General features: G+C 41.6%; 1 protein-coding gene across 1 annotated transcript; it reads left to right on the top strand.

Annotated features, from left to right (window-relative positions):
• The first annotated feature begins 458 nt into the window (after positions 1-458).
• LOC148142533 (cathepsin L2-like) lies at positions 459-18,842 on the top strand. Its single transcript, XM_087975915.1, has 7 exons — positions 459-551; positions 2,965-3,087; positions 7,540-7,692; positions 11,160-11,381; positions 15,264-15,429; positions 16,173-16,278; positions 18,548-18,842. The coding sequence occupies exons 1-7, from the start codon at positions 459-461 to the stop codon at positions 18,645-18,647; spliced, it is 963 nt and encodes a 320-aa protein (XP_087832041.1). The 3' UTR covers positions 18,648-18,842.
• The last annotated feature ends 1,937 nt before the right edge of the window (positions 18,843-20,779 follow it).

Here is a 20,779-nt window from a genome sequence, read left to right as displayed (position 1 = left end):
GACGTTTCGGGCGTGAGCCCTTCTTCAGGAATGAGGCTCATTCCTGAAGAAGGGCTTATGCCCGAAACGTCGATTCTCCTGTTCCCTGGATGCTGCCTGACCTGCTGCACTTTTCCAGCAACACATTTTCAGCTCAAATAATTATTATAGACAATACACAAGGATTAGGAAGGAATGCTTTAATTCATATGTATCAAACCCTTGGAAACAAAGCAGGGAGCAATTATCTGTGCATCATTCTAGTAAAACATTAAGACATATTTGATCAAAGAAGATCATTCCCCAACAATGAGTAAAATATTTTGGTGAATTAAGATATTGTTTGCAATTCATGTTTTAACATTTTTTCCATTGTAATCTGTGAGTAGTATTTCCTGTAGATATCAGACCATTAACTTTGTTCTAACAGACTGTCCATCATGAAGTTGTCTTTGTTTGTGGGCTGCTGCGTAATCTCCATGGCAGCATTAACCACAAGCTCCATGTTTGACCCAGTACTGGATGAAACTTGGCTGGGCTGGAAATCCTTTCACAGGAAGCAGTACAATGAGGTAAGAGTAAATGTTGGCCTGTCACTTATTGAGGAGTTTTTGTTATAATTTATTGAACTTTGTTATTCAAGCTGTTGCTTAGTTACTGGGTTGGTTTGATACTGTTGTGCTGAGAAGTCCAGGGTGAAATGTAAGATGTTAGTCATGCTTTGAACTTTGAACTTCTAAGAAAGTCAGCAGTAGCCGATTGGAGTTCTGTTTCCCTTGCAATTAAGGGAGGGGGATTTTTGGGGAGCAAGGGCAAGCAGGATATGAAGGAATCCAGAGAGGAATGCAATATTTTAAAGTTACCATTTTGCGAATGAGTAAAGATCCACCAGATGGTGAGGATGAGATTGCGGTAACTGGTGAACAGGATTTAACGCAGCACGGGGAATAAGTTACCTCATTTGACGATTTGATTTTTGTGGATTGTAAAGGATTCGAGAGAGCAATAATTGAATCGCAAGGTGGAAAGTATGTGAATAATTCTTTTGGCAGCAGAAGGTTTGAGGAAGGCTGGGATTTCTGGGAATTGGGCGATGGACAATCATTGGAATTGGTAAACTGCTCGATTGAGGTAGAAACCAATATAATTAAGGCTGCAATCAAAACCTGTTTTCATGTCTAAGATATCAGAGTTGGTTAAATCAGTGCTGGTTGGGAGATACTATATTGTACAAAGTCACTCAGAGGTAGCAATTAGGGATGGGAAACAAATAGCAGTTCTCCTAGTGCTGTCCACATTCTATCACTGATTACAAAAAATGGTGGGCAATCCCAGTTGCTCATCCCTGCTGGGTCACACTGATCCTGTAAGGCCATTACTGGAAGTGGTCCTAATGCCTGAAAGTGCCACATCAGCGCAGAGCAACCTGGCGATGCTGTTTAATCTCAGCAGCATTGGTGTAAGTGACAAGAAAATTGTATTTAGAGCATTGTTTGAGGGATTAATGTTGACCACGGCACTAAGAAAACTCTCCAACTTTTCTTTAAATCAATGCCATGCAAACTTTTTATATCAATTTGAGAGGGAAGACTATTCAGTTTAATATCTTATTCAAAGGATGGCCCCTCTGACAGCACAGTACACTGTCAGTATTATATTGAAAGGTCAGTTGTGATTGTATGAATAGATCTTTGGAATGGGACTTGAACCCACAGTGTCAGAGGGATGAGACCTATCACTCATTAAACCAAAGCCAGGATTAATGCATCTAGTGTACAGTTGTCACAATTGTCCAACCTGTGATAAATTGGCCGGGACTGGGCCAGGGTCCGGTACCCTGCTATTGAAAAGATATTGTTAAATTGGAGAGGTTTGAGGTAAGATTTACCAGGATGTTGACAGGACTGGAAGGTTGAGTTATAAGGAGAGGCATAGGACACTGAGGAGTGACCTTATAAAAGTTTATAAAATCATGAGGGGCATAGATATGGTGAATAGCAAATGTCTTTTCCCCAGGGTTGTGGAGTTCAAAACCAGAGGGCACAATTTTAAGGTGAGAGGAGAAAGATTTAAAAGGGACAAGGGACGTGAGGGGCAACATTTTCACACAGATGGTGCTTTGTATTTTGAATGAACTAGCTGATGAAGTATTTTGAATGAACTAGCTGATGAAGTGGTGGATGCAGGCATATTTACAACATTTAAGATACACTTGGACAGGTATATGAGAAAGCAAGGTTTTGATGGATAGGGGCTAAGCACAGGCAAATGGGGCTAGTTTAGTTTGGGAAACTTGGTCGACATGGACTGGTTGGACCAATGGGTCTGTTTCCATGCTGTATGGCTCTATGACTCTTTGATTTTAGAAGCTCTATTTGAATTCTACTCATGTATGTCCTTGAACAACATTTTGGGGGATTTTATTTCTCCACTCATTGATGCAACTCTGGAAGTCAAGCTGTGCTTTATAGAATCTATTTAATGGATGTAGGTTTGCTCGTTTCGCCCGGAGGCCCACTGATGATGTTACCTAGTACGGTGACGAAACGTCTGGAAATGAACCTTCCAGCTCAGCAAACAAACCTACATCCAGAACCTCAACCTGAGCTACAAATCTTCTCAAAAATCTACTTTAATTTCAGGCTAAAGCACAGAAACAAGTCACTTGGTTTAATTAGGTCTACGTCAGTTTTGTGATTCAAACAAATCGACATTCTTTTTCATTTCACCCTGAGCTCATCCTCCTTTTCTTTTCTATCTCACATGCTTATATAGATGTCTCTGAAATGCAAGTGTGCTACTAACCTCAATACTCATCTTTGGACTAAACACATTCTTGTCACTGTTTGGGAGTGGACATTTCTCCAGTGATGAGTTGGAGTGAACCACATGGATTCTTTTACCACTGGAGCCTACCTTTAAAATATTTTTGATGTTTCTAATGTGAAAGCAATTTGAATTTGACTTTGTTGCATGATTTTTCAGAGGAATGCAAATTATAGAAGAATGGTCTGGGAGGACAACATGAAATATATTGCAAAGCACAACCTTGAGCACTCAATGGGAAAGCACACCTTTACAGTAGGAATGAACCAGTTTGGAGATCTGGTAGGTACCGAATTGTTTTTGGGGAGGTGATGCCATAGTAGTCTTAGCACTCGACTGTTAATTCAGAGATCCAGGTCATGTTCTGGGGACCTGGGTTCGAAACCTGCCATAGCTGGATTTGAATTCAATAAAAATCTGGAATTGAGAGTCTGTTGATAAACATGAAACTGTTGCCAATCTGGTTCACTCATGTCCTTGTGAGAGGGAGACTGCCATCCTTACCTGGTCTGGCCTACGTGTGACTCCAGACCCACAGCAATGCGGTTGACTCTTAATTGCCCTCTGGGCAATTCGGGATAGAAATAAACGCTGTCCAGCCATGAATGAATAAAAACAAAATTACATTTTGTAATATTACATAGAACTGACAGCTCAGAATCCATTCAGCCTAATTTATGCTGCTATGAGCCTTCTCCCATCCTTCTTCATTTAACCTTGTCAATTTCTCTGTCGATTTCTTTCTCCAGCATGTGTAAATCTAGCGATCCCTTAGAAGTACCTAAACTATTTGCCTCAGCTACTCCACAGGTAGGGATTCCACATTGCAAGCAGTTATTAATTAATTTCTTCTGTTCAGGAATCTTTGTTTTGAGTTCGCTTGAAGCATTCTCTCTGTGTCATAAATTTAGAGAACTTTGTAAGTCAGCCCTAAACCTTCTCCTTTCTAAAGAAGGGAACCTCGGCTTATTCAATCTTTTCTAATAGCTATAACATCTCAGGTGAAAGGTGTGGCAGTGAGAGTGATGGTGTTTGAAAGTCCTTTCAATAAATCAGGTGTAAAGACATATCATGAGACTACTCTGGAGCGCTTCAAAAAACCACAGTTAGTCTGTGATTGCACAAGTGTCTCCTTGTGAAGGTCATTCACTTCCTCTCGATTTAAACTCCTGTGATTTTGAAGTTTTGAGTTATAAGGAGAGGCTGGATAGTCTGGGACTTTATTCCCTGGAGTGTAGGAGATTGTGAGGTGACCTTATAGAGGTCTATAAAATCATACGAGGCATAGATAAGGTAGCGAGCTAACAGCTTTTCTCTATGGTAGGGGAGTCTAAAACCCAAGGTTTAAATGAGAGGAGAGAGATACTAAAAGGGTTCAGACAGGTAATTCATTTCACAAAGAGGGAGGTGAGCATGTGTCTGGAAAGAGCTTCCAGAGGTAATGGTGGATGCAAATACAATGTTGTCATTTAAGAAAATTTTAGACAGGTGTATGGATGGGATAGGTATGGAGGAATATGGACCAAACACAGGGAAATGGGACTAAACTAATTGTGAAAAATAGGCAGCATGGACAAATTAGGCCAAAGGCTCTGTTTCCATGATTCTTTGTTTGTTCCAACCAATACCCTACACAGGAGTATGGAAACACATTTGTTCAAACAGCCAGTGCCCTGTGTGTGGCATTGCAGCTGCAACGTGCTCCCTGAATGACATCACTATCAACATCATTTCAAAGATCCAACATATTTTGGAAGTGAAGGATCTTGTGATAGGGTAAAGGTAAAGTCATCGCAGTCCTACCAGACAATAGGGCTCCTCTCTCATTAGGGAGAAACGGTTGACAGTATGTTAACCTGAGGGTCACCAGATTTCAGGTGAGGGTCAAGGCTGAGAAAGAGAGCCCTTCATGGTCACCTCAGCCAGTGCAAGAATTGAACTCACACCCCTGTTGGTGTTAGTCTCTGCATTGAAGACAATCATCCAGTCAACTGAGCCCCATCCAGTGGCAGCATATCTTCCTCTGGGCCAGAAAGTCGGGGTTTGAGTTCACAGGGGTGAGAATTAACATTTCAGAACAGATTAATATAAAAACAATATATTTTGGAAATTCCCTATGGGCACATATAGCAATGCATTCAGCAATTATTGGTACCCAGATTATTATGTTCTTTAGACATTTATTAACCCAAGCCATGAAGTTTAAAACATAACTCCTTGCCTTGATATTTGGTTTAGTCACATGATATCTGCTCCCTAATTCTTATTTTTAAGCAAACCGTTTGGACATATTTTGTCATATCTCCAGGGCAGGTGGGATTTGAACCTGGGCCTTCTAATCTAGAGGTCAGGACAGCAACACAGTCTGTCTCCTGTTTAACTATTTTTTGTATGTGACCTCCATTTCTTAATCAAATAACATCCATCATCGTTAGCAATATAAATTAACTAACCATTAAAAAGTAGGTGCGTGATATCTTTATCTCTGCCCTCTTCAACAGAGCTAGACGTTGAGTTGACCTTTTTGCTAGCTTTCCCTTGGTCTTCCTTGCCACCTTCACCTAATTGTGCTCACTCGTGCTTGGTAATTCCCCCAATCTTCAAAACTCACTACCAATGCATGCTTGTTACTGATTTCTGTGCTGAAACTTGACAGTGTTAAGAATGAGCAAGGTTGCATCCTTACAAAGGCTTTTGTCTTCAGTGTGGGCCAAGACTCCAACAGACTTGAAAGAAGATGAGTGGGACAAGTGTTTGGATGCCTTGTTTTGATGTCAAACACTTTCCACATCATAACCAACAAAATACCACGCCAAACCAAGCTATGTTAAGGAGATGAGCAAATATTGAAAGTTAGATTTAAAACAGAAGATGTTGAGATGGTATCCGCAAACTCAGTTAGACCTTCAATGTTGCTATCCTTGATGCTGAGTGTTCTGCCTTCGCCCATTACAATGTATGGACCAGTTATGATAAAGAACACATGTCGGTTGTCATGGCAAGGTTGCTAGCTGCGTGTTGACTCTCTCAGACAGAGTAGACAGTAAGTTTCAGGCAGACTTCGAGAGACACCTCTATTGGTGCCATTCAGACAGGAGTTGTTGGAACATGTCACCGTCAGTGTAAGAACAGGTTGGCGGAGCGGTAGAAAGCACAGTCAATGCATCACTCAAACATTTCAACAGGAATGTTGTGACTCTCAGCTGGAAAGATAGATAGATTTTCGTCCCTTACTAGAACCAATGGAGCAAAACCATCCTCTGTGTGTCACTGCCACTATCACTCCTAATGTTATTCATAAAATCCCTAAGGCCCTTCAGTCCAACAAGTCCACACTGACCGTCTGAGGAGTATCCCACCCAGACCCATTCTCCTACCTTGTTATCCTGTATTTACCCCTGACTAATGCACCTAACCTACACATCCCTGAACACAGTGGCAATTTAGCATAGCCAATTCACCACAGCTGCACATCTTTGGACTGTGGGAGGAAACCTGAGTACCTGGAGGAAATCTACACAGACACAGGGAGAATGTGCAAACTCCACACAGACAGTGGCCCGAGACAGCAGTGCTAACCACTGAGCCACTGTGCCACCCTAACCAGTACTAATTTATTAGGTGGTTAGGAAGGCAAGTGCAATGATGGCATCTCTTTTGACAGGACTTGAATATAAAAACAGAGATGTACATCTGAGGCTCTATAATGCTCTGATTAGACCACATTTGGAGTATTGTACACAGTTTTGGGCCCTGTATACCTGGGAGGATGTACTGGCCCTGGAGTGTACCCAGAGGACGTTCTCAAGAATGGTGCCAGGAATGAAAAACTTAACATATGAGGAATGTTTGAGGACTCTAATTGAAACTTACAGAATATTGAATAGCTTGAACAGAGATGATATTGGAAAGATGTTTCCATTGGTAGGAGAGACTAGTACCCAAGGGCATAGCCTTAGAGTAAAGGGAAGACATTTCAGAACAGAGATAAGGAGAAACTTCTTCAGCTAGAGAGTAGTGAATCTCTGGAATTCACTGCCACAGAAGGCTGTGGAGGCCAGGTCATTAGTGTATTTTAGACAGAGATAGATAGGTTCTTGAGTATCAAAGGGATCAAAGGTTACAGGGAGAAAACAGGAGAATGGGGTTGAGAAACGTTATCAGCCATGATTGGGTTTCCATTGCTCGTGCCATCCAAGATGTAAACTCCATTCAGACTTAAGGGGCAGCACGGTGGCACAGTGGTTAGCACTGCTGCCTCATAGTGCCGGGGACCTGGGTTAGATTCCAGCCCTGGGCAACTGTCTGTGTGGAGTTTACACAATCTCCCCGTGTCTGCGTGGGTTTCCTCCGGGTGCTCCGGTTTCCTCCCACAATCCAAAGATGTGCAGGTCAGGTGAATTGGCCATGCTAAATTGCCCGTAGTGTTAGGTGCATTAGTCAGAGGGAAATGGGTCTGAGTGGGATCCTCTTCAGAGGGTCAGTGTGGACTTGTTGGGCTGAAGGGTCTGTTTCCACACTGTAGGGGAATCTAATCTAATCAACCCACACCTTGGACATTTTGATTCACTTCCACTGATACAACTCACTGATTCACCTGGCTTCACAAAAATCCTAAACCATATTTCAAAACTGAAACCAGGATTTATTGAAATGCATGTGGATTTACTGTGTATTTCACTGAACCTCATGAAACATGGTGATAAGTAAATCTCCAGTTTCTTGATTTTGCAGACCGCTGAGGAATTTGGACAATATTTGAATAAATTCAACAAAAAGGGAGGTGGGAACTTCACGTTCAAAGTGTTTACAGCAAACAAGAATGTTGAACTGCCTGCAGCTGTTGACTGGCGTCCCAAAGGTTATGTTACTCCAGTGAAGGACCAGGTAAAGATGAGGAAAAATGTTGCCAACGTTTAATAACGTATGACGTTTTGAGGAACTATCTGATTTTTTGGTGCTTATAACTTGGTTCTTAAAGGCCTATCAAGCAATAGGACATTCATGTTCCATTAAATTAGCATTTGCAGGGTTCCCTTGATATGGTAAAAAATCCCAAGGAGCTTCAACTGGTGTGATATCGCACAAAACTTGACACTGAGTCATAGAATGACAACTGACCAAAAATGTAATCAAAGCAGTAAGTTTTAAAGATCAACTTAAAGACAGAGAGAGAAGGAAAGGGGTTAATATGTCAGTATGGATGTCTGAATCAGCAGCTAGGTTAACCTTCCAACCCCTTGCATAATAAGAATCTGTCGATCTCAGCTTCCACCACCTTTCTGGAACAGAGAAGCGATTTTATCTTGTCCCTGTTAGAAATGGGTAACCGCTGAATTTTAAACAGTGATCCTTCATTCTGGATTCTCCCACAAAGGGAACCATCCTCTACACACCTACCCTGTCCAGACCAATCAGGATCTTTTATGTTTCATTCACCCCTTATTCTTCGAAGCTCCAGCGGAGACGAGCTGAATCCCTTGAACATTTCATAAGAACATAAGAGCAGGTGTAGGCCATTCAGCCCCTCAAACTGACCCAAACTGATCATGGATGGTCTGCTCTCGGGCTCAACTTCCCTTTCGTACCAGTTCCTCATAACTCTCATCTCCTCAATATTTCAAAAATTCCTCTTTCAGTGATATATTCAGAGATTGTGCCCCCACAAATCTCTGCGATAGAGAAATCCAGACAATTCCTTTCCTGTAGGAAAAGAAATTTCTTTATGTCTCAGTTTTAAGACTTTCTAATAGCCTTTTTATGTTTCTTATCAAAATGGACAATTTCAATTACATTTCAGTTGCTATAAACTTGCTCAATCCGTTAATCTAGTGGTATCTTTTTGTAACCTCCTTGTGTTCTTTTCACAACTTACACACGAACAAGAAAGAGAGGAGGCCACTTGGCCCTTTGAGCCTGCTCTGTTACCTCTCATAGCTGATCTGATTTTCCCTGCAACTTTACATGACTGCAAATGCCCAATAAATTCTCATCCTAATTAGTTTTCAATTTATCTTTGTGTCATCAGTACATTTGGCAACTATACCCTCCGTCACTTCAACAAAGTCATTTATATAATTTGTAAACAGGTAAGGACCCAGCATCAATCTCAACAGCACACCACTCATGACATCTTTCCAAAACAAAAAAGATCCATCTTCATCAACTTTCTACCTGCTCTGAGCAACATAATCTTCTATCCATGCCAGTCTGTAGCACGTGCCTTTATTTTTAGCAATAACCTTTAATGGGGCAATTTTCCTTACGACAATATGTTAAGCTATTGTTTCCACTTTCAGTCACCCTGCTTTTTCAAATTCACTGTCTTCCAATCTAATGGGAGCATTCCTGAATCAAGGGAGTTTTGGATTGTATCTATTCTGTACCTTGTGAAATAGCCCCTTAAATATCTGCCACTGCACCTCTATTGACCTATCCTCTCACCAAACTTGCCAATTCATTTTAGCTGGTTTACTTCCATGGCTTTATAATTGCCCATATTTGTTAATTTTTTTGAAAAGTCTCAGATTAATTTGCTCTCTCTGAAACTGAATGTAAATGCAATCATATTATTGTTTCTACTTTCTAGGGGCACCTTCACTGTGAGTTTATTAACTCGTCCTATTTCATTGCAGAAACCAGCTCTTCTATAGCCTGTGTTTTGATCAGAATATGCTTCTGTCCTGGACACATTGTATGCACTCTTCATCTAGGCAACCTATCTCCATCTAGCTTTTCCAGTCAACATGTGGATACTCTCATGAGTATCACTATGTCTTTATCTGAAGACCTCATTATTTCTTCCTTTATGCCCTACCTTACTACTCCTTATATTTTGGTCTCAACACCATTCCCACAAGCGACTTCTTCCCTTAATCTTTTATCGTTGCGAACCAAACTGTTTCCACATATCGTTTCCCTAAACTTTGGTTATCTCTCTCTATTGTGCTAATACTGAAATTAATTATCCTCCACCTTTTCATATTTTCTTGTCATTCCGAAATGTCCTACACTCTTCAAGAGTCTGGTTCCAAGCCATGTTACACTGCAGCCAAATCTCTGGCTTCCAGATTGTACTGAGAGTGGGAATCCTAAAGATACAGGCTTGGAAGCTGAAGATGCAGTCACTCATTACGGATGATAACACTGGAGCTCTTCAGGTGCCGAACTGGTGGCATCATGGTGATGCTGTTGGGCCAGCAATCCTGAAATCGAGGTTAATAACCTTGGAGATTTACTAGGATGTTGCCAGGTGTGAAAGGCTTGAATTGTAAAGAAAGGCTGGATTGGCTGGGACTTTTTTTTAGTGGAGTGTAGGAAGTTGAGAGGTGACCTTATAGAGGTTTATAAAATCATGAGGGTCATAGATAACGTCGATGGGAGGTTTATTTTCCTTAGAGTGAAGGATTTCAAGACCTAAGGACACATTTTTAAGGTGAGAGGGGAAAGATTTAAAAAAGACCTGAGGGTCAAATAGTTTACACAGAGAGTGGTTCACCTGTAGATTGAATTTCCTGAGGAAGTGGCAGAAATGGGTACAATTACAATGTTCAAAAGGCATTTGGATAGGTACATGAATAGACAAGGTTTGGAGAGATATGGGCCAGGAGCAGGCAGGTGGCAGTAGTTTAGTTTGGGATTATGTTCAGCATGGACTGGTTGGATCAAAGGGCTTGATTTCATGCCGTATGGCTCTATGATTATGAATATGACATCTAGTGGATTTGATTCTCATTAATAAATCTGGAAGCCAAAATGTATTCTTTGTAATGGTGGCCATGACCATCATCTCTTGCTGTAAGATTCCATCTGGTTATTTCACATTCTTTAAGGAAGGAAATCTATTGTTCTGACCAGGCATGGCCTACATATGACTTCAGACTCACAGTAACTTTCAATCGCCCACTAAAATGGACGAGCAAACTATTCACTTTAGGGAAGGGTAACACATGCTGGCATTGATGCCACATCTGCAAGAATAAAAATAAACAGGTAGGAGAGTTGAGGATCTGGTGGAGGTTATAGAGATGAGGAAGAATGGAGTCCTTGAAGGAAAATGAGAGCAAAATTTTAAAATTAATGAGTTGGCGATGTAGCTCAGGGATGATTCACAAAAGAATTTCCATCAAGCAATCATTTTTTAAAGATTAAAAGCCTCAGGCTAAATATATGTGAGAAAGAAAATCATTATGAATGAAAGAAGAAATGGATACCAGGCAGCTGATCTGATATTAGATGAAGTTAAACTATTTTCAAATTTGGAGTCCTGTGTTACAGCTATTGCCCTTTATGTGAGTTTTCTAAGTGCAATAAGCAATCACAAATGTTGCTCCCTGTGATTCTTTCTATATTAGGGGCAGTGTGGTTCTTGTTGGGCTTTCAGCACGACTGGAGTACTTGAAGGACAAGTCTTTAATAAAACAGGAAAGCTCATTTCCCTGAGTGAGCAGTACCTGATGGACTGTACCCAATCTGTGGGAAACAGAGGCTGCAATGGGGGATTTAAAGTGCGGGCCCTTCTGTTTATCAAAGAACATGGTATTAATTCAGAAGAGTCATACCCCTACACTGCAAAGGTAATGTTCTTTTCTGTTTAAATAGTATGGAATTTTGTATTTGTTAAATGAGAAAGTATTTATATACATTTTTGGGTCTGGTTGTTTAAATTCTTCTCTGAGGGATTGGCTAATTGGTAGAGATATGCTACAGATCTAGCACAAAGGAATACAAGAGCGATTATTAGAAATCCCAGCCTTGGAGCATCAATGCAAAAGCTCCTCCTGGGGTTTGCCAGGCCCAGCCATCTTTAACTGCTTCATTATTGACCTATCCTCGATCATCAGAAGTTGGGATGTTCACTGATTACAAAATATTCAGCAACATTTGTGACTGCTTCGATACTGAAGCTGTCCATGTCCAAAAGCAGCAAGACCTGGACAACATTCAGCAACTTTGGCTCCATACAAAATGACAAGCAATGGCCATATACAAAAGAGAATCTAATGGTGTTCAATGACATTACCATCACTGAATTCCCCACTACAACATCCTGGGAGTCACCGTTGAACAGAAACTGAAAAGGACGACTTGTATATGTTGTGTTTACAAGGGTACATCAGAGGCTACAAATTCTGTGCCAAACACTTCCCCTTGTGCCCCCCACCCCTCAAAATTCTGTCCACCAAATGCCAGGTTTAATTAAGTCAGGAGTGTGTTGCAACGCTTCCCATGTGCCTGGATGGGTGCAGCTCCCAACAACACTCAAGAAGCTTGAGACCATCCTGGGCAAAATAATCTGCTTGATTGGCAAACCATTAGCCACCATTAAGCTTTAACCCTGATGCACAGTGCAGCAATATGTATCATCTACAAGATGCATGGCAATAACTCAAGCACCTTCCCAACCAGTGAACTCTATAATCTGGAAAGATAAAGACAACAATGACACAAGAACACCAAGTTTGTCGCCAAGTGACATACTGTCCAGACTTGGAAATTAATCACTGTTTATCCACAGACACTCTGTAAAAATCTACAACTTTCCCTAACATCACTGAGAGTATTCCTATACCTACATGACGGCAGTGGTTCAGAAGGCAGGTCACCATCACCTTTTCAAGGGCAATCGGGGATGGTTAATGAATGCTGGTCTGGAAAGGTGACATCCACATCCCACGACAATTAAATGAGTCATTGCAGAGTTTTAGGGTTCACCTCCCCCCCCCCACCGACTTTGCACACCCAGATCATGCAAGTGGGAAGGAAAGTTTTCTCCTCCACTAGCATGATTCCCTCTGTTTATGACCATTCTATCCAATGGTGCTGTCCTTGGCGGAGAGGACTTGTTAGGCTGGGATTTGGGCCATTTTCTGTTGTGATGATCCCACCTCCTGCCTCATGCCACATATAATGGGGCAACAGTGAAGGACCTGGATTTGAGGCCACTGCATCTACTCCAGGCCCAAGTGGAGATGGAGCTGGATGGAGGCATCTTGGTTAAAAAATAATCACTGGGACATGCAGCCAGTTCTCAAAAAGAGAGTGAGACCTCCTTTAGTCTCACCTTCTATCCCCATAACCCATCTATGAACCTCGACTCTCTCTTTCCACTCATTTCCCTTCTCGCTCCTCCATAATTTCTCATCCTCTTACTCCCTCAACTGCTATCCACTACGTGCAGAACCTCTGAGCCTAATTATCACTTCAGAATGTCTTTACGATGTTCATGTCTGTCATAATGAAGAGACTATTTTGAAGCCTACTTGATGAGAATTCCCTTTTTTTGTACTGAGGTACAGCAGCCAATTGCAATGTTCCTCACTGAGGTACAGCAGCCAATTGCAATGTTCCTCACTGAGGTACAGCAGCCAATTGCAGTGTTCCTCACTGAGGTACAGCAGCCAATTGCAATGTTCCTCACTGAGGAGCTGGTACAATGTCATCTATCATTACAGGATTTTCACAGGCACTCAGCAGGAAGCAAAGAACAGCAAAAGAAAAACATTCAAACATTTTTCCATTGAACAAATAAAATATTGGGACACATGTGTGGGATGAAGGTGTGTAATTTAAAAAGGCAAAAAAGTTTACATTTTCTTGTTGAGCAACAATTCATGAATAGATAATTACATTTTCAGTCCAGTCCTAATCTTCATCATGTTTTATTCATCATTTGAATTCAGTTGCACTAAATTTGACAAGAGGTAACTTTAAACATGTTTCTAACAATAAAAAGAAGTCCTTACTGATTTGAATGATTCTGACTCTGGGAAGTGTTCAGAAAATTATAGATTGTGATGAAGTCCTGAGTGACAGACCATGGTTCAGAATTCCCACTTCCTTGCAAGTCTGAAATGCTGTATCAGCAGTCACTTTCCAAAGGGCAATGGCAGTCAATGCGGGTAATTTATTATTAACCCAACTCCAACAAAATTCAAGCCTTTGTACCAACTTGCTCCATCTCGGAACACCACGTGGCTCCCTTGATGAGTTTAGTCAGGTTTGATAGAATTCTGGTACAGTGATGTGTAGGGAATGTACAATAGCAAAGCAACAGCTTTACACAAAGGATAGATTAGATTACATTATAGTGTGGAAACAGGCCCTTTGGCCCAACAAGTCCACACCGACCCGCCGAAGCACAACCCACCCATACCCCTACATTTACCCCTTACCTAACACTACGGGCAATTTAGCATGGCCAATTCACCTGACCCTGCACATCTTCTGGACTGTGGGAGGAAACCGGAACACCCGGAGGAAACCCACACAGACACGGGGAGAACGTGCAAACTCCACACAGTCAGTCGCCTGAGGCGGGAATTGAACCCGGGTCTCCGGCGCTGTGAGGCAGCAGTGCCACCGTGCCACCCATGGTTAAGATAAGGTCTACAGTGTAGGTGAGCAGGGTTTATTTGAATTAAAAAGGACAAAATGAAGAAAGTTAATACCATAGGCTCTTTCCTCAGAGAGCTGTTGTAACATATTGAAAGGGTGTAAAAGGCACTGGGCAGGGTGCAGAGAACATTTACAAGGTTGACAGCAGGATTACCTATGGTGGTACTCTTTCTCTTCAAACAGAGGGTGAGGTAGAGAATTTTAGATTGATGAGAGATAATGCTCAGATATGGTGGACAGAGAAGGTAGATAGAGACAGGAAAAGCATGCCTAGAGACCATCATATGGAACAGTCACCAAGAAACTCAATAGAGAAATTTGGAAGAAAATTCTTTATCCAAAGAATGCAGAGAATGCAGAACTCATCAGCATATGGAACTGTTAAAGCAAATAGTGTAGATGTGTTTCAGAGGAGCACTGACAAGGCAGTTGAGGGAAAAGGAAACAAAGGTTGATTCAGAAGAGTGAAAGTAGGAGGATGCTTGAATGAAGAATGGATTAGTTGGGCCAAATGGCCTGTTCCTGTGCCAAACGTGTTTGAAGGAAAATGACCTGTAAAAAAAATGTTCAATGCGGGAAGTTGTAAATATGAGGAGCACAAATTAAAATGTATAAGTGTAGGAAGAAAAAGCAATTGACCGACTTACATTAATATAAAGGTTTGGGAATATGTTTTAGTTGAGATATGTCCACCAAGCAACTAAAAAACAATCATGAAAAGTACATGAATTTAAGGAGTCTAAAGATGTGCAGGTCAAGTGGATTGGACGTGCTAAATTGCCCAAAGTGGCCAGTTTTGTGCAGGCTAAGTGGGCAAGCCATGGGAAATGTGCAGTTACAGGGACCAGGATAGGGTAGGTTCGGAAGGGTGGGTCTAGAGAGATGCTCTTCGGAAGGTTGGTGTTAACTTGATGGGCTGAGTAGGCTGCTTCCACTCTGTAGGGATTCAATGATCATATCACTGAGGAACACAGTTGATTTTCTGGTCTTTTGTGATTTCCCCTCATTTCTATTAATTCTATCGGTTTTATATTGCATTAACCCTTGTCTCTTGGTTTTAGGATGGAGATTGTAAATCCAATAAAAAAGATACTGTTGCCACTTGCAAGGGTGTCACAATTATCCCAAAAAATTCTGAAGCAGATTTAGCTGCAGCAGTGGCCACAGTTGGACCTATATCTGTCTCCATAGATGCTGAGCATAGATCTTTCATGTTGTATAAGTCAGGTAAGAGCTGGGCTTATAATTAATGTACACAATGTAATGAAACTCTTAATGGTCGAAACAAATTTTGAGCCAACCTTTTGAAATTCATGCATGATGAAGCTAACAATTAATTGTAATGAACTTGTTTAGTATTTTTAGTATTCAATGAGCATTGTCTTGTATCACATTAAGAAAAAAAATGAGCATTATACTTTGAATATTTAGCAAATGGAGAATAAAGGTTTTGGGGGAATGTTACAAATAGTGTTTGTCAACTGAGAACACCTGAGTTATTAAACAAAGTTCGGTATAAACCATTTTCTTGGGATGTGTTTAAAGTTATTCTCAGTTGCCATGACATTTAAGTAATTCTCCCATTGTACATCACTCTCTGTGAAGGTTCTCTGAAACTGTTTGTGCTACTGAAAGGGTTAGAACAACAGGGCACATATTTAATGTGGTTTATGAAAGGATCAAATATAACGTGAAAAAAAGATTTTTCAGAAAGTAAGTAGTTAGTGTATGGAAGGTCCTGGAAGTGTAGTAGAGACGAGTTCAATTGGCTACTTGAAGAATGCAAGAGATAAACATTTGGACAGAAATAGAGTGCAAGGATATGAAGGAAAAAGCAAAGTTTTGGCAGAACTGTTTGAAGAACGGGTTCAAAGATGGTGTGCTCCATGTGTGCTCTAACATTTCTGTGATTCTGGGATTTCCACACCTCAATTCCAAAATAACAGGTATAAATGTTTCTTTCATCCCAGGTATATTTTATGAGCCCCATTGCAGTTCTGTTAATCTTGATCATGAAGTGCTGGCTGTTGGGTATGGGACTGAAAATCAGAAGCCATATTGGATTGTTAAAAATAGGTATGTGTCTCAGAGAGTCTGCAACTTCAATGTCTTTATATTCAAATAAAAAAAAATACTTTACTGTAGGTTTTCAGTTAAGTATAACTAAACCTAAGAAAATACATTTAGAATATCAATCACCCTTGTCCATTTGACCTTTAGCATTTGGAATGTTTCTCTCTTTTTAATTTTTCCCTGAAGTCAGAAGGGAAGTTGAAATACTGGAGGCTGTAATTCTACAGATAACTGAGGTAGCTCTTCATAAAATCCCAACGTTTGGCCCATCAAGCCTGTACTGACTGTCTGAAGAGCATCCCACCCAGAACCATCCCATGTAACCCTGCATTTCCCATAGCTGACGCACCATGTCTGCTCATCCCTGAACACTATGGGACAATTTAGCATGGCCTATCCACCTAACCTGCACAATGTTGTGACTATGGGTGGAAACCAGAGCACCTAGCGGAATCACACACAGACACAGGGAGAATGTGCAAACTCCATACAGACAGTCACAGCCAAGGCCAGAATTGAAACTGGGTCCCTAGTGCCGTGAGGCAGCCGTGCTAACCGCTGAGCCACCACATCACCCCTTGTATGAGAGCTGAAATTCTGCCCAGCCACTTACCCATACACCTAAGCAGATCCTGTTTTCGGGAGTCAGGGCCATTCTAATAGTCTAATATGGGTGGCACGGTGGCACAGTGGTTAGCACTGCTGCCTCACAGCGCCAGAGACCCAGGTTCAATTCCTGACTCAGGCGACTGACTGTGTGGAGTTTGCACATTCTCCCCGTGTCTGCGTGGGTTTCCTCCGGGTGCTACGGTTTCCTCCCACAGTCCAAAGATGTGCAGGTCTGGTGAATTGGCCATGCTAAATTGCCCATAGTGTTAGGTAAAGGGGTAAATGTAGGGGTATGGGTGGGTTGCGCTTCGGCGGGTTGGTGTGGACTTGTTGGGCCGAAGGGCCTGTTTCCACACTGTAAGTAATCTAATCTAATCTAATCTAATATCAACACCATTTACAGCATTGACTGGATATCAGCCTTGGGGAATGAAACATCTGTGAGTTTTTGCGACAGTGTAAATGGGACAATTGTCCTAATTTAACATTATTTCCTTATAGCCATTTATTGCACCATAAAAGGGACATTTAAAACTTAAAATTCTCATCCTCAGGCCTTTGATTAACATTAGACAGAAGTGTTGGATGTGTGGCTGTTGTAGTCAGTGCTGTTAAAATGAAATTAATAAGAAAAATGTCATTACCGTCGCATTACATTTTCCTCTATTGAAAATTATGATTGAGGTCCAACTATTTGGTCCTTTCTGGTGGAAAATATAGGAATTGCTATTGGGAAGAAGAATTTCTATGTGAAAAGGTTGCTGAATTCACAGTGCAACCTTCAGTCTTGCTCAGTTTTATCTTGACAAGGCCACTTTTAAAATATTGCTTGCAATTCTGGTTCCGCGTCCACCAGCCCCCCCGCCCCAATTAAAGGAAGGATGTTGTGAAACTTGAAAGGGTTCAGAAAAGCTTTATAAGGATGTTACCAGGGTTGGAGGATTTGAGCTATAGGGAGAGGTTGAATACACTGGGGCTGTTTTCCCTGGGGTGTCGGAGGCTGAGGGGTGACCTTATAGAGGTTTATAAAGTCATGAGGGGCATGGATAGGATAAACAGATAAGGTCTTTTCCCTGGGTTGGGGGAGTCTAGAACTAGAGGGCATAGGTTTAGGGTGAGGGGGGAGAAATTTAAATGGGACCTAAGGGGCAACTTTTTCACATAGAGAGTGGTGCCTGTATGGTATGATCTACCAGAGGAAGTGGTGGAGGCTGGTTCAATTACAACATTTAAAGGCATCTGGATGGGTAAATCAATAGAACGGGTTTGGAGGGATATGGGCCAAATGCTGGCAAATGGGACTAGGTTAGGTTGGGATATCTGGTCAGCACGGACGGGTTGGACCGAAGGATCTGTTCCTGTGCTGTACATCTGTATGACTCTTCAACTCTAAGTTGGTTCCATTTCTACAGAAACTACCTTTTCATTGGCTATTTGTGTTTGGTCTTTGTGTTCATAATCAGTAGCAAAACTTCTTATTTCAAAGAATATCCCTTCTAAACAGCCCTTCACCCCAAGGATTGCAGGAAGGCAGCTCACCCCCACTTTCTCCGGGGCAATTAGGGACAGGGCATAAATGCTGGCACATATCCCACAAATAACTAAAACAAAAACTAATGTGTTGTGCCTGGACTGTGATACAATGTTGTTTTTAAAATTTTAGCTGGGGAACAAGTTGGGGCAATGAAGGATATGTTCATATGGCTAAGGATATGGATAACAACTGTGGAATTGCTACAACTGCTGTTTATCCTGAGGTGTGACTCATCACCTGAGGCTGCCTAAAAGTCCATCGACAAGAATCAGAATGACGTCTGACTGAAGCTGCTGAATTTAACATTGATGCTATTTGTCTCCATTGCTATTGTGGTTTCTGGAGCATTAATTACAAATATTATGATAAAATATAAATAAACATTTCTTTGCTTTTGGTAGGAACAAGAATTTGTTGTTTAGGATCAATGTAATGTGTAAACTGGATGCACTTCAATACTGTAGTTTCATCTGAGCATTTTATAGATAAGAACATTGTAATAGTTTCCTTTAAAACAGTTTTCTTACATTGAAGTCTGCTACATAAATGTAAATTGTTGTTGCAATACATTAAAGATCATTACTCATCAATCTGTGAAGCTAGCTCACTAAAATAAAATTATAGTTTCGGGTGGGTGCAATTGGTTTCCAATTCTGGTCAGATGTAATCCTGGAGATTTCCAATTCATGAGCTGAATACGTGTTGCTGGAAAAGCGCAGCAGGTCAGGCAGCATCCAAGGAGCAGGAGAATCGACATTTCGGGCATGAGCCCTTCTTCAGGAATGAGGACTGCAGATGCTGGAGATCAGAGCTGAAAATGTGTTGCTCGAAAAGCGCAGAAGGTCAGGCAGCATCCAAGGAGCAGGAGAATCGACGTTTCGGGCATGAGCCCTTTTTCAGGAATTGCTCATTTCTGAAGAAGGGCTCACGCCCGAAATGTCGATTCTCCTGCTCCTTGGATGCTGCCTGACCTGCGCTTTTCCAGCAACACATTTTCAGTTCTGATCTCCAGCATCTGCAGTCCTCACTTTCTCCTCGAAGATTTCCAATACATGACTTGAAGGCTGTACATGGGGACAGAACCACACTTGGAGAGTTTAATTATGGAATATTTTACCATTGTAAAGAGAAAAACCAAGGTGATATTGTAGAATAATAATTTGGGAAAATTCTAGCAGATTGTCCCAGCAGAGTCCGTGAACATTAATAGGACTAAGTAACTAAGATGCTGGATAGAATCTTCCTGACTTACCTGAAGCTGAGGGAAAGCTAGATGAGTGGCCAAGCAGATGGGAAACTGAATTAGGACCGAGACAATTCTCCAGTTTCCAGCCTGTAGTTACTGTTTTGGTATAAAGTTCTCAGAACCATTTGGCTTTCCTGCCCCACCACATACCTTCCCACCCACCCATCCCCCCACCCTGCCACCACCTCCCCCCCCCCCCAATCATTGAGAAACTCTTTTGCATTCATTAGCACAATGAATATTCATTAAAATCTAGCCTGTTGGAATTCTGTTCACAGCTACAATCTTGTCAGGCAGAAATGAGAAACAAGAAGTTTCCCAGATCCCTCTACATCTCAGAACTCTAAAGCTCTCAGCATTTAAACACCAAGCTTTTGTTTTATTTTTACTTTATTGACATTTCTCCCCATATTATACTCTATTAACCCACATTGTTGTACACTCACTTCACTTATACATATACTCATGTTATTTATCATTTAATCCTCTTCATTATTTACATTTGTTCCTAGTTTGGTGTCATCAACAAATTAAGCAATAGTACCTTCCACCTCTTCATCGAATGGTATAAATTTTATTTTTACTTTTTGCAAAATGTAAAATTCTAAATGCAAGGTCCCAGCGCTGATCCTTGTGGCATGCCATCCATTACATCTTCTGGATCAGTGGTGCTGGAAGAGCACAGCAATTCAGGCAGCATCCGAGGACAGGCAAAATCGACGTTTCGGGCAAACGCCCTTCATCAGGAATAAAGGCAGAGAGCCTGAAGCGTGGAGAGATAAGCTAGAGGAGGGTGGGGGTGGGGTGAGAGTGGCATAGAGTACAATAGGTCAGTGGGGAAGGAGATGAAGGTGATAGGTCAGGGAGGAGAGGGTGGAGTGGATAGGTGGAAAAGGAGCTGGGCAGGTCGGACAAGTCCGGACAGGTCAAGGGGACAGTGCGGAGCTGCAAGTTTGAAACTAGGATGAGGTGGGGGAAGAGGAAATGAGGAAGCTGTTGAAGTCCACATTGATGCCCTGGGGTTGAAGTGTTCCGAGGCGGAAGATGAGGCGTTCTTCCTCCAGGCGTCTGGTGGTGAGGGAGCAGCGGTGGAGGAGGCCCAACACCTCCATATC

The sequence above is a fragment of the Chiloscyllium plagiosum genome, unplaced genomic scaffold, assembly GCF_037043375.1.
Source record: "Chiloscyllium plagiosum isolate Xiang-an unplaced genomic scaffold, Cpla_swu_hap1 HiC_scaffold_28, whole genome shotgun sequence".
In the NCBI taxonomy this organism is placed as follows: Eukaryota; Metazoa; Chordata; class Chondrichthyes; order Orectolobiformes; family Hemiscylliidae; genus Chiloscyllium; species Chiloscyllium plagiosum.
Note: the sequence above shows the minus strand (reverse complement) of the source record. Positions and strands in the feature narration are given on the sequence as shown.

Coding starts and splice junctions, on each gene's coding strand:
- LOC148142533 (XM_087975915.1), top strand. CDS start 459: ATGGCAGCATTAACCACAAGCTCCATGTTTGACCCAGTACTGGATGAA. Junction 552..2,964: donor ACAGGAAGCAGTACAATGAG/GTAAGAGTAAAT, acceptor ATGATTTTTCAG/AGGAATGCAAATTATAGAAG. Junction 16,279..18,547: donor TATTGGATTGTTAAAAATAG/GTATGTGTCTCA, acceptor TTAAAATTTTAG/CTGGGGAACAAGTTGGGGCA.